Source organism: Cornus florida, unplaced genomic scaffold, assembly GCF_030987335.1.
Source record: "Cornus florida cultivar Cherokee Brave unplaced genomic scaffold, ASM3098733v1 CherokeeBrave_3.0.0_Hap2_Chr10, whole genome shotgun sequence".
Classification (NCBI taxonomy): Eukaryota; Viridiplantae; Streptophyta; class Magnoliopsida; order Cornales; family Cornaceae; genus Cornus; species Cornus florida.
Window position 1 is genome coordinate 62,230,102 of NW_026775580.1, and position 14,320 is coordinate 62,244,421.

At 35.0% G+C, this 14,320-nt stretch overlaps 2 protein-coding genes across 2 annotated transcripts; both read right to left on the reverse strand.

Moving 5' to 3' along the window:
- Window positions 1-3,312: 3,312 nt before the first annotated feature.
- LOC132279398 (protein PHOSPHATE-INDUCED 1-like) lies at window positions 3,313-4,494 on the reverse strand. The gene has a single exon (XM_059781357.1). The coding sequence runs from the start codon at window positions 4,418-4,420 to the stop codon at window positions 3,458-3,460; it is 963 nt and encodes a 320-aa protein (XP_059637340.1). The 5' UTR covers window positions 4,421-4,494; the 3' UTR covers window positions 3,313-3,457.
- Window positions 4,495-11,338: 6,844 nt separating this feature from the next.
- LOC132279575 (protein PHOSPHATE-INDUCED 1-like) lies at window positions 11,339-12,628 on the reverse strand. The gene has a single exon (XM_059781594.1). It carries the CDS (start codon window positions 12,418-12,420, stop codon window positions 11,461-11,463), a length of 960 nt encoding a protein of 319 aa, XP_059637577.1. The 5' UTR covers window positions 12,421-12,628; the 3' UTR covers window positions 11,339-11,460.
- Window positions 12,629-14,320: the final 1,692 nt, after the last annotated feature.

Here is a 14,320-nt window from a genome sequence, read left to right on the forward strand (position 1 = left end):
TTCTCTTTAATATATGCATATTATGTTGTTATATATGGTCATGTGACATGATATGTGGATTATTTTTTCACATTTGAGGTGGGCATAATTTGTGATATTGATCAACAGGCGCAAGACATGCACGATGTTTCCATTATAAAGAAAGGAATTACAAAAAATAAAAAAATAAAAAAGATTTTGACGTCATGGACTACGGAATTTCAAAAAAATTAAAAAGATTTTGATGACATGCCAGTGCATGACGTCAATGACAAATACACGACATGATGTTCTAGATATTAAAGGTATGCATTAACAATTTTTTAGTCATGTCATTAAATTGGCACATAATATATCAAAGCATGTCATTAAAAGGCATGTATAACAACTTGCAGCACAAGTCATTAAAAATTCCATATTAACAACTCACTACATGAGTCGTTAGTTTTAAAAAATTAACGGTCATTTGGTTATTTGACGACACGACATTCTGGCATTAATGACTTTAAATGCTCATCATATATAATATAAACTTTTTACGGCTTCTTCAGTCAGATTATGCGGCTGCAAGTCGTGAAAACCCTTTAACGACATGACTCGCATGTCGTTACAAGCCTTTTTCCTTGTAGTGCATGGATGCAACCTTAGGCAATTTCTCAAGACAAGGTCGACCAATTGACTCTCGACACATGGTGAGTTTTACTAAACTTTCCACGGTGCTGACTATGGTGAATCAATTCTTTTATGGAATTGTTATAAAGGAGAACATGGGGACTAAATTCTTTCTTTCTTTATAAGAGACTTAGGCAAATTGTCAAGCCAAGTCAACTTCTGTTGCTAAAATTTAACAAGACGGGGGATTTTATCTATTTTTCCTAAATAAATATGTATATATATATACATATATATGTCAGATTAAACCAACGATGAGGAAGCTACTAAAATCAAGGAGTTCATGGCACCATGAACTCCAAAGCCTAGAAGGAAAGTCTCAAGATGGAAGTTACAAAAATTCAAAGGATGTGGGCAAATCATGTATTTATGATTCCATATGTATATATATGGAATATTTCCACGGTGAGGAAGTTACTGAAATTCAAAGACTACGACGCCATCAAGCAAGAAGGGAAAGTCTGATTAAGGAAGGTTACTAAAATCTAAAGAGTATGGTCAGAAGACGTGTGGGTAATGTATTCATGGATATATATATATATATATATATATATATATATATATATATTATCTACGATGAGGAAGTCGCGAAAGTTTTGGGATCATAATGCCATGAAAGAAAAGTATAACAAGAGAAAGGCTTTACAAAAGGAAGAAGTTAGAGGAAACGTGGGACACGTGTCAGCCTTTGAAGAGACCTAATGGAAAACTGATTGCAAGAAGTACTCACAACTTGAAATCGTGGAAAACATGGCTGAAGATATGTTCAGAAGAAACAAAGAGGAGGAAAAGGATTGAAGAAGATGGTTACAACTGCCGAGAGATCATGGGGCACTTGGCAGTCTAAAATTTGGCCAAATGGAAGCTGCCAAGGCTGCCACATACCAAACCACTGCATGGGAAGAGTCTATAAATAAAATCACTTAGGCTTAGTTTGAAAATCCTGTTCAACACACACAACTAAACAACACTTCAATTACTTCATTTCATGTCTTTTCACATTCATATAATGCACCTTCAATATGTTTAATTCAAATCATGCACTTATCTTTCTTACTTCTAGCACCTTACTTCAAAGTCCTGCACTTTCAATACCGCACTTCTTTCCACTTGCCATAGAGTAGTCTATAAGTCCTTTTTAAGGCAAAAAGAACTTCCGAATGTGGTAATTTCAGTCATTCGTACAGTCGTCTGATCCCTGCAATCTTCTACTGGATAATTGTTCGGATATTCACTTTGAAACGACAGCAATTCCTGGCACGCCTGACGACCCTTTCCACCCGAGTGGAAGGCGGAACTTTCTAGCTTTTTTACTAGCCGAACAGTAACATTAACTTTTTTCCTTTTTTTTCTTTCTTTTTATTTAGTTTAAAAGGATTATGATAAAATTATATAGGTAGATGAAATTTATATATGAGAAATTTTTGTTGAATTTAAGTTAAGCTTTGAAAAACTATTTTTGTGAGGAACTAGAGTATATATGTAATTTTTAAATTAACAACTCAATACTAACAAAAGCCATCATTTTGTCTCATTTAGTGAGGGATTTGTTAATTAGATTTTGAAATGACAAAATTAACCTTATTGTTTCTATTGTTTTAAGAGCATTCTGTACGCATGTTTGCGCGCAAGAAACGCGCATCATCTCCAACCGGCACAAATCTGCCATCGATGAACCAACAAAAGCTTTACCCCTCTTCAAATATTGACATCTTGAGTCTTTCATTGTGCATCACTTTCACATCGTTTAGCCCATATCTCTCATTGGATAATGAGCGACATTTTATAAAATGAAACTCAAGGGTGGTAAGTTTAAAATGATGACTTTTGTTAGTACTGGAGGTAATTTGTATAGAAAGAAGAGAAAAAGGGATGAATGAGAGACAACATAGGAAAATGATAATGTACTTCCTTCTTTTTGTTTGGTTGGATGGAAAATAAGGGAAATAGGTAATACATTACTTTGTTTGTTAAGAAGAAGGGAGGAGAATGATAGCTAATTCTGAATTTATCTAATAATTATGAAGGGTAGTATTATAATTTAAAGTTCCCATAACAGTGTTGCTTCTCTTCCTTCCATTTATATTTGAAGGGATGCATGAAAAAAAGAATGAAGGATGACTCATCCTGTCATCCATCATGTTTTCTCTTTTCTCCTTGTCTTATTTTATCAAACCAAAGAAATTTGTTTTTTCTTATATTTTTACCAAAAAAATCTTTCCTGTTTCAGATTAAGTTTAAGTTTCCTAGTAACCTGGAACATGGTAGTACCTGGTATCTCTATTAATTCCCCACACCATAGCAACTATGGCAATAAAGTCTTTGTGGTCACCAATGAAATTGAAAATTTTAAATAGCGCATTTCTTTTGGGATTTGTGGTTCCACATTTGATCACCATGGGAGAGTCGTCAGAAATTCCTAGAGGGAGAAACTCATAAGTTTATTAAATTAAGAAAATTTCAAAACATGTTAGGCCAGGCTAATCACTTTGTAGGTAGCACAAGCCTTGCTTTGTATTTTTGGTTTTGGAACTTCAGACAATCCTAACAATCAATGATATGAGTTGTTAGCATGAAATATGGACAACGCTAAACAAGATCAACACTTCCATTTCCATTGAAGTGTTGTGCCAAGACCATCCAACCATACATATGCACATGTTTCCGAAAAATATATATATTTAAAGTTTAACATTAATTGTTGTAATTAGGCCATCTGGTTTGATAGAACAAATGAATGAATGAATGAATTGAATTTTCTCTATAAGTTCATCCAGCCACTAGCTAGCTACTTCTGCCACACGCTTCAGACAAGAGTCGAACACGACGACGTTGAAGGATCATACAAAGCAGGAACCAAGTACTTCCTCCCATTCGCACCATGCGCATTGTAGCTCGCACCAGTCGTTGGGTCCACCAACAAGTCTCCAGCATAGCCCGGGTAGGCCCCTTTCGCATAGACCCCAGGACAAGCCGACGCAGCCTCTAGCGGTGCACCCGCTGAGCCCTGGTAGTAGCCATTTCCAAATGGGTTCGTCGCCGTCCCAGCCAATAGGCTAGCCAGGTTTATGACTATCCCGTCCATACCCACATCGTTGTTGGGTGCAACCAAGGGTGGGCTCTGTGGTCCGTAAATGGGTTGGTGGAAAGGCCAAGCGCATTGTCCCGGGCACTGAGTCTCCGAGTTACCAACCCAGATGTAGGCAAACTTGTAATTCTTGCCCTTAACCTGGGCAGTTGTGCTCTTCGCAGACCCATGGGTCCCACACCTGCTTGAACAAAACCCATCAACGGTGACATCAGACGCAGTCAACACAACGTTGATCGCATTCCTCTGATCACCCTTGTATGCCAAGTGTATGATCTGTTTCTGTGTGAGTGACTTCCCTAGAGAGTAGCTCTCGTCGACCACTTGTTTACCCAGAGAGAGAGAGAGTGAGAGCGAGGAGGGTTTCTTAGAATCAGCCAGGTGGTAGTATTTCTCGGTGGTCTTCCACCACTTGGCAACTGATGGTTGGCTTTGTGGCGATGAGGATGACAGTGAGGTGATGAAATCGGAGACAATGGCTTTTTGGGAAGGCTTGAACTTGCCATACCAGATGAGGTTGACTGAGATTTTACCATAAAGAAGAGGGCCTTTGTGGTATTTCAGGAGCTGAGTCTGGTCTTGGACCAACTCACTGAGTTTTCTCGCAGCAAATGAAATGTTGAAAAGAGAGACTAGCAAGAAAAGGGTTACACTAAAATGGGTTGATGCCATGGAAGCCATTTCCAAACCAAGACAGAGGATGTCTAGAGAGAGAAAATGTAGATAAGGAAGATGAGACGAGTTGAGTCAGTGTTATACAATATTTTAATTTTCAAGTGTGCAGTTGTCGAACTTGCTTAGAAAGAAACATAACATGAAGCTGTCTCTCTCTATAGTCAAAGCATCGCCATTATTTCGCGATTGAAAGAGAGTGTGTGACAACGGTACTATTACGCGTTTTTATCCAAAAAGTGCAGATGGTAATTTCACGCGCTCAACACGCGTTTGTGTTGTTTCACCTATGGCTTATAAATGTTGGCACGCGCATGCGAGAGCGTTGTATTGGATTTAACGACTTAAAGTTATGGGTTTAAATCTTTTGAATGGTCCTTTCCATTACAGCTTAGTTACAGTTCGAATTTGGCGAAATCTAAATTGACGAAAATGACCTCCTGTGTGGAGGCTTGGTGGTGAATCTAATTGTGGGTAATCTAGGAAAACACTGGGACTAAATAGAGACGTTGGTGAACTGGTGACAGGTTGCAAGGTGTGGGGGTATAGACTTTTATGGAGATGCGTAACTTAGAATCCAGCTGGTGGTCAGCATATGGGTGTTTAGGAATATGGAGATGTGTCATTTGTGGGTATCCAATGCGCCACACACAAAAAACTCGTGAGTTGAGCGAATCTTAATGGGCACTTGGGACTGGCCAGCTGGTTCAAGCTATGACGTGACAGCGTTATGCCATGCCAGCAATCTCATTTCCACTAGGAGTACTTTTTAAGGAATTTTCCTTCTATCTTTATTTCAAGCACTTTTTAGAATTAATAATACAGTACTTTTTAATGTCATATTTAATTATTGCATTACTATTTAGTAAGTGCCTTTGAGTTAATGCTTTAATTTTCTATTTGTGTTTTACAATTTACTTTTATACATGGTTAATTTGTTAAATAAATTCACCCCTCAAAAGTGAGACATAACTGCACAATGGGACTTTTCAAAGGCTAATTATGTTAGTATTTTTTTATTTTTATTAAAAAATAAATAAATAAAATACACAAGAATGAGTACCGTTAGAACGAGGTCAACCTCTGACTGTTGTTTTGAACTTTCTATTCTTTTGTTATTATAAATATCAATCTGTTGATCAAACTATTTAAATGAGTATTACCGGTAGATTGGATGTGCCACGGTAGATTGGATGTGCCATTGTTCAAGTTTTTCTTCCCCTATAAACACTTTGATCTTTGACCCTGGTATATAATTTATTTTATAATATTTTGAGCTAATTTTTTAGTATTATTGTGAGATCACTTAAATCTGGATTACATGATAATGTAATTTGTACAATATTATTACTATTTCTCAGGGCAATTGTCATGAGGTCGACGCTGGCATTAATCACAAGAAATAAAATATAGTTACTTTTGTAAAGGGTAATGCATTCAAGAAAGTTCACTCACTATTAATTCTCAGTTTTAATTAATAAATTAAAAGATGTATTAAATAATTCATTTGAAATTTTATATATCTTAAAAAAAAGAGTGTTAAACACAGTCGCGCAACTATGTCTGTCTGATTGATTAAAAAATAGGTTGTAATAAATGTCTCTTTCCTATTTTTTTGGAATTATAAAACTTCAATTTTGAGACCAAATTACCCTTTTAAATTATTTCCTCTTTCTTTATAACTAATAACCTTTATTCTTTCCTTTGTTACATATATTTAACTTTATTTTTTTTCTTCTTTATTTTTAACATTTTTTTTTTTCCTTCCCTGATTGGATATTTATGGCTACACTTCATTCTTTACTTTCTTTATTTTTTGTTCATTTGTCTTTTATGTGTGTATATATATATATATTCCACCTTGATGGATTTTTTATTGGATTTTATGTAATTTAATTGAAATAAAGATTGAGTTTTAATTGAAGTAATATTATAAAATTTGAGCTTTAGTTAATATATGAAATAAGAGAAGTATGGTTTTCCAATCTATTCACAATATGGTTAACTACTATATAATATGTATAGAAAATGAAAGAATTGAAAAATAAAAAATAAAACCAAAAAGAAAGAAAGAAAGCAAGAAAGAAAGAAACAATCAATTCCCATTAATTATATATATATATATTAGAAACCATTCACACGGTGAGTGTATATATATAGTTAAAAACAATTGAAGATAAAGAGAGAGATAAAAGAATAAGGTAGGTAAGCAAAGAAGAATGAAGGTTACACACACACACAGGTACAAGCAGGATAGTTTGGTCTTAAAAGTTAAAGTTTTATAGTTTCAAAAAAATAAGAAAGAGACATTAATTACAACTTGTATAACTGAATTTTTCAACCAATCAGATGTGCGATAAATGATTAAACATTCTTCTTTAAAAAATTATTTCAATTCCATGATTAAATATGGAGAAATAAATGATTCATGAATATTTTTTTAAAGCATTACTCTATTATTAACGCGTCGTCATACTTTCCTTTGTTGGGATTCTCTAACTTACTTAACACACATGGAAAAAAACATCACCTAGAAGGAAATTAATCCCTTAAAAAAAAAAAAAACAAAAAAACAAAAATTGATGATTAATACATAATCACAATTCTAGTAATGAAAAGTGTACTTCCCCTTATATAGTATAAGCGTTAATCCCCCTTTAAATATTTGTTTAATTGTCAATTAGTGATTGACCAAAACTAATAATCACGAGATCGTTTAATAGAAGTAAACACTTAATTCTCTTGTCATTCAATAATTAAGCTCGGTTTAAAATTCCAGAATATTTAATAATTTTTCCATAAAAATGCTGTCTTCCAACTTTAAATTATGTATGGCATTCTATCTCCAGAAAAGAAAATAAATAAAAATGTAAACACCATGTATCTTTCATCCTATGTTGAACCTAAATTCACGAGCCAATGCGTACATCATATTTTAGACAGTACTCCAAAACTAACATTCACGAGGCATAAATACTAATTATCTATTTAAGGATAAGATTCTTATTTATCAATCCCATACCTATTAGAGTATATTAATAAGCTCACGTTTGGTAATGCGTCCGGTTACAATTACCTAAAATCTTGATATAAGCAAAACACGGTTGGTCGTGTTTATCGAGTGTTCTCATCACTGGATTTGGCTGTCCAGTTTAGTTACTAGTCAGCAAAGAGAGCTCATGTCAATTTTGACGGTCTTATATAATTTTATTTTATGGTATTTTGAGCCAGTGACTTGTGCATTATATTTTTTTGCCCAAACCGTGCTAATTTAAAATAGTGCTCATGACAAGTGTCATGAGGTGGACCTCATAATAACAAATCTATTTTAATTATATGGTTTGTAGTTGCAGTAGCGAGACCTCTAGCTCAAATTTACACCTGGCCTAAGCAAATCAAACACATTACACGTGCATTAAGTGATATTAGGATTGGTATGATAATATTAGGGTTGGCAAAATAGATCAGGAATCATCAATCCGCCTATATTCGCTTGTCGCTATTTAGTGGTTATGGGTAAATCATATTTAATTTGAGGATCAAAATGGATTGGTTAATTTTTAACCACTTAATTTGAGAGTCAAGATGAATTGAATGTGATTAACCATATTCAAACCATATTCCACCCATCATATAATAAACACACAACACACATCTATTCAAAAAATTTAAAATTAAAAATAAGTAAAAAAACTTAAAATTAAATTTTTTTTATAAAATTAAAAAATTAAAAATTAAAAAAAAATAATTATTATATATATATAATTGTTGGAAATGAGCTCTTCACATATATAGATTTGAGAATATAATAAACTCCAAAATTCACTAAAAGAGGAATTAATTAAGTATCAATAATTAAACAGAAATGAAATGTTCCACTTCATTTGATATTTAAAAAAAAAACGCAATCATACACAGATCCAACAACAAGGAACAATTGATCTTCAAGATATCGCTGCAACAGCACCACTTCATCACCTCCACCGCCGCCGACACCTTCCTCGCAGCATTGGAGCCCCTCTCTGCCAGGATCCAGGCAGTCGTCCGGCGGAGCAGTCTTCAGTCTATTCCTCCGCCGCTGGCGGCACAGGCGGAGGCAGATTTCGATGGCGCAGAAGAGAGGGAAGGTGGCGCAGAGGAACGGGAGGAGGAGAGGCGAGCAGAGAGCGAGGAAGAGGCACCGTCTGCGGCGACTCTTCGGCCAAGATGTCAGGATCATCGCCGCCGATTTGATTGTCGCTGACAGACAGTGGTGGTTATCATTGTTGATGAGTAATTTTAAAATTTTTAAAAATAATTAAAAAAATTTAAAAAAACTAAAAAATTAAAAAATAAAATTATTAATAACAATTTTTTTTTTCATTTTATATATATTCTTTGAATTATTTTTTTTATTAATATACAGACATATAATAATTAGTTGATGGTTCATATTCAAAGCTTCTATCTCTCCATTATTAAAATTTCATTATTAATAAAGCTGTAAATATTTGGTAACTAATTCTATATTTTTAGTTGATGATTCATATTCATAACTACTATCTCTCCATTACTAAATTTTTATTATTTTTTTGAAAGTATAAAAAAATTTAAAAATTAAAAATTAATTAAAAATAATAATTAATGGGTCCACGGGTCATAACGGGTTGATCCTGCCCATTTTCAACCCGTCCATTTTAACCCATTCTGAACGGGTTGAATATGAATCTTAACTCATATTGACCAGCCCATTTTCAACCCAACCTAAATCCAGCCCAACCCGTCCATTTCCCACCCCTACATAATATCTATAATTATACATACCCAATTTTGGTCTCATTAACTACATTTTTGTTTACAAATAATGCGGCAGATGACGATTTAACTACAATACTACACATTCTAATTTCTAAATAATGGCAAATTCTAAAGTGTTGCTTTTGGGAATCTTAGGGTCATCTAAATCCAAGCTCCGATTTCTTTCGTGTGAGAAGATAATCACGTCATTCACGAGCTGAATTATTTGAAGAATTATATTTTAGTATATGTTTCTTTTCAATTTTATTCAAACAATTATGTGCATCTGTCATTCAACTGTTTATTATAAAACATGATCAATAAATAAAACTCCTTATGTGTGTGTGTGTGCATAAAATAAAACGTAAATGAATGTAGTGATAGTCATGCATGTTGGTAAATGGGAGACAAAGCCAACTGCCTCCATTTTGATAAAGCTCCTTCATTATAAATGATAATTTTTTTTTTTTTTTTTTTTTAGTTTGGCCTTTGTATCTTGTCCCCATTCAATCAGCTTCTTTCATTTGAAGCGTTTTTTTTAAAAAAAAAAAAAATTATTTATTTGTTCAGAATATGGAAACATAGCCTCGTGGTATGTCACATAGCTAACAACACATGGTCAACCTCTCCACTTCTCCATTTTGGGGATTTTTAATAAGATTTATACAAGACTTGACAGTCTATAGATATACTTTGCTGGTGGCAAATGTTGAGTTGTTCACTCTCCTATTTTTAGATGTTTTATGGGTACAACAATATCGGATATTTGTGTTTTTTAAGAATGTTAAGTGTAAACTACATGAAACACCCAATGTAACATTAACTTTTTCCTTTAATTTTTTCTTTCTTTTTATTTAGTTTAAAAGGATTATGATAAATTATATAGGTAGTTGAAATTTATATACGAGAAATTTTTGTTGGATTTGAGTTGAGCTGTCAAAAATATTTTTGTGAGGGACTAGAGTATATATATGTAATTTTTCAATTAACAACCCAATAATAACAAAAGTATCATTTTACCTCATTTTGTGAGGTATCTATTGATTAGATTTTGAAATGACAAAATTAATCTTGTTGTTTCTATTATTTTAAGAGCATTCTCTACGCATGTTAGTGCGCAAGAAACATGCATCAACTCCAACCGCCACAAATCCGCCATTGATGAACCAACAAGCTTTACCCCTCTTCAAATATCGACATCTTGAGTCTTCCATTGTGCATCACTTCCACATCGGTTAGCCCATATCTCTCATTGTATAATGAGCCACATTTTATGCAATGAGACTCAAGGGTGATAAGTTTAAAATGATGACTTTTGTTAGTATTTGGGGTTAATTGTATAGAAAGGAAAGAAGAATGAATGGATGAGACATCATAGAAAAATGATAATATCATTTTTTTCATTTTGTTTGGTTGGATGGAAGAGAAAAGAATGAGGTAGCATATTACTTTATTTGTTAAGAGAAAATGAAGGAGAGTGATAGCTAATGCTAAATTTATCTAATAATTATGAAGGGTAATATTATAATTTAAAGTTATCATAACAATCTGGCTTCCCTTTCTTTCTTTCTTTCTTTGGTTTGTATTCGAGGAGGGGAGAGAACTTGTAAAGAATGAATGATGATCCATCCATCATATTTTCTCTTTTCTGCTCGTCTTATTTCTACCAAACAAAAGATATTTGTTTTTTCTTATATTTGTACCAAAAAAATCTTTCCCGTTCAGGGCCTTCAGATGTTATTTGAGCAGTTTAAGTTTCCTAGTAACTTGGAACATGGTAGTATCTGGAATCTCCATTCCCCACACCATAGCAACTGTGGTAATGAAGTCTTTGTGGTCACCAATGAAATTTAAATTTTTAAATGGAACATTTATTTTGGGATTTGTGGTTCCACATTTGATCACCATGGGAGAGTGGTTAGGAATTGGTGGAGGAGAAACTCATAACTTGCCAAAGGCAATGCAGAGAGCCAAGAATCATTAACCATAACCCTATATAACTTATACTAGCAACACCATGAATCATGTTAGACCAAGTGAACAGAAAGCCACTGAATCCAAGTCAGTGAGTTCACTATCCTGAATACATTGGTTAAATGTTATCCATTCCACAATTCGAAAAATATTTATGCACATGTTTCCAAAAATATATTTAAAGTTTAATATTAATTGTTGTAATTAGGCCATCTGGTATGAGAGAACAAATGAATAAATGAATTGAATTTTCTCTATAAGTTCATCTAGCCACTAGCTACTACTTTTTGCCACCCGTTTCAAACAAGAGTCGAACACGACGACGTTGAAGGATCATACAAAGCAGGAACCAAGTACTTCCTCCCATTCGCACCATGCGCATTGTAGCTCGCACCAGTCGTTGGGTCCACCAACAAGTCTCCAGCATAGCCCGGGTAGGCCCCTTTCGCATAGACCCCAGGACAAGCCGACGCAGCCTCTAGTGGCGCACCCGCTGAGCCCTGGTAGTAGCCATTTCCGAATGGGTTCGTCGCCGTCCCAGCCAATAGGCTAGCCAGGTTTATGATCATCCCGTCCATACCCACATCGTTGTTGGGTGCAACCAAGGGTGGGCTCTGTGGTCCGTAGATGGGTTGGTGGAAAGGCCAAGCGCATTGACCCGGGCACTGAGTCTCCGAGTTACCGACCCAGATGTAGGCAAACTTGTAATTCTTGCCCTTAACCTGGGCAGTTGTACTACTCTTAGCAGACCCATGGGTCCCACACCTGCTTGAACAAAACCCATCAACGGTCACATCAGACGCGGTCAACACAACGTTGATGGCGTTCCTTTGATCACCCTTCGATGCCAAGTGCACGACCTGTTTCTGTGTGAGCGACTTCCCTAGAGAATAGCTCCCGTCGACCACTTGTTTTCCCAGAGAGAGTGAGAGCGAGGAGGGTTTCTTAGAATCAACCAGGTGGTAGTATTTCTCGGTGGTCTTCCACCACGTGGCAACTGATGGTTGGCTCTGTGGCGATGAGGATGACAGTGAGGTGATGAAATCGGAGACAATGGCTTTTTGGGAAGGCTTGAACTTGCCATACCAGATGAGGTTGACTGAGATTTTACCATAAAGAAGAGGGCCTTTGTGGTATTGCAGGAGCTGAGTCTGGTCTTGGACCAACTCACTGAGTTTTCTCGCAGCAAATGAAATGTTGAAAAGAGAGACTAGCAAGAAAAGGGTTAGAGTGAAATGGGTAGATGCCATGGAAGCCATTTACAAACCAAGACAGAGGATGTCTAGATAGAGAGAATGGAGATAAACTGATAAAGAAGATGAGATGACTTGAGATTCTAATATGTGTGATACAAAGTTGTGTGTGCAATGGGCTATATATATAACATAGATCTCGGTCTCTATATATATAATATATGCAGAGTTGGCGAACTTGCTTAGAAATAAACATCTCGTCAAAAGCATTGCAATTACTTCAGGATGGAGAGAGTGTGTGTGTGACAGCGGTACTACTACGCGTTTTTTATATTCAAAAAGCGGAGATGGTAATTTCACGTGCTCAGTTGTTAAACCTCCATAAAATGTTGGCACGCGAAGACGAGCGCGTTGTATTGGATTCAAGGTCTTAAAGCCATGGGTTTAAAATCTTTTCAGTGGTCCTTTGCATTACAGCTTAGTTACAGTTTGGACTTTTTGTACTAAATGGACGATAATGGCCTTCTGTGTAGAGGGATGGCGGTGAATCTAATAGGGGGTAATGTAGGAAAAAACTAGGAATAAATAGAGACGTTGGTGGATTGGTGGCAGGTTGGAAGGTGTGTGGTATGGACTTTTATGGAAATGCGTAACTTCAGGATCCAGCTGGAGGAGTATGGAGATGTGTACGTCATTTGTGGGTATCCAATGTAACAGTAACGGCACCGCACAAAAAAACTCGTGAGTTGTCTTTATTGGCACCTGGGTTTGACCAGCTGGCTCAAGCTATGACTTGACAGCTGTTGTGCCATGTCAGCAGCAGTCTCATTTTCGTTCCATCCTTATTTCAAGCACTTTTTTATAATTAATAATACACTTTTTAATGCCACATTTAATTATTGCATTACTGTGTTTCTTTTGAGTTCTTTAATGAGGATGATACTTTTGCACTTTACTATTTACTAGCTTTTTACAATTTAATTAATTTTTTAAATAATGAAATTTATATAATCATCCTTCAAAAGTGAGACATAATTGTATAAGGGATTTTTTTTCGAAGGCCAATTATGCTATTTTATTATTTTATATAAAAATAATAATATACATGTGAATGAGTAGTCCTATAATGAGGTCAACCTCACATCCCTTGTCATCAGCTTTTTTTTTTTTGTTTACCATTGAAGTTTGAATCTAACTATTCTTTTTATTGTTTACAATTGAATTTAACTATTTGAATGAAGATTATATAGTCAAAATTTTGCAGCAAAATTCATTACATTTGGAATGGAATGAAATACAAATGAGAATAAAAATTTCATTTTATTATTTAATTACAAATATAAAATATGTAGGAATGAAATGATAATAATTATTCTAGTATTTGGTTGGGCCAATTTAAAATTTAGAATGGAATGAATTTCAAATTAAATTCTACAAAGTGGTGGCACTCATAAGAATCGGTGGCAGTAGTGGAATGTGGTGATGACGATGGCAGTGGTTTGTGGTAATGGTGATGTTGGTGATGGTAATAGCAGTGGTGGAAGATGATGACAGTGCTGGAAATATGTGGTGGTGGTGGCAACGATGGAGATGGCGGTGGTGGAAGGCAGCGTTAGTGTGGTGGTTCACGGTGGCAACATTGGTGGCGATGGCAATGAATGATGGAAGGCAATGGAGGTGGCGATGGTGGAAGGAAGTTGTGGTGGTGGCTGTGGTTTTTGAACTTAAAACATGATGGTTTTTCGAGAACTTTATTTATTTATTTTAAAAAATACTTGAAAATGAAATGATTATTCTCATTTTAAATTATATACCAAATAAATGAATGATTGAAATAAAAATTTCATTTCATTCAATTCTTGAACACCAAACACAGCATTAAAGTAAAATCACACGAACCAAAACCACTACTCGAGTTTTTACATTCTCTTTTTGTTGATTTAATTTTATCAAATTAAACTTTGAT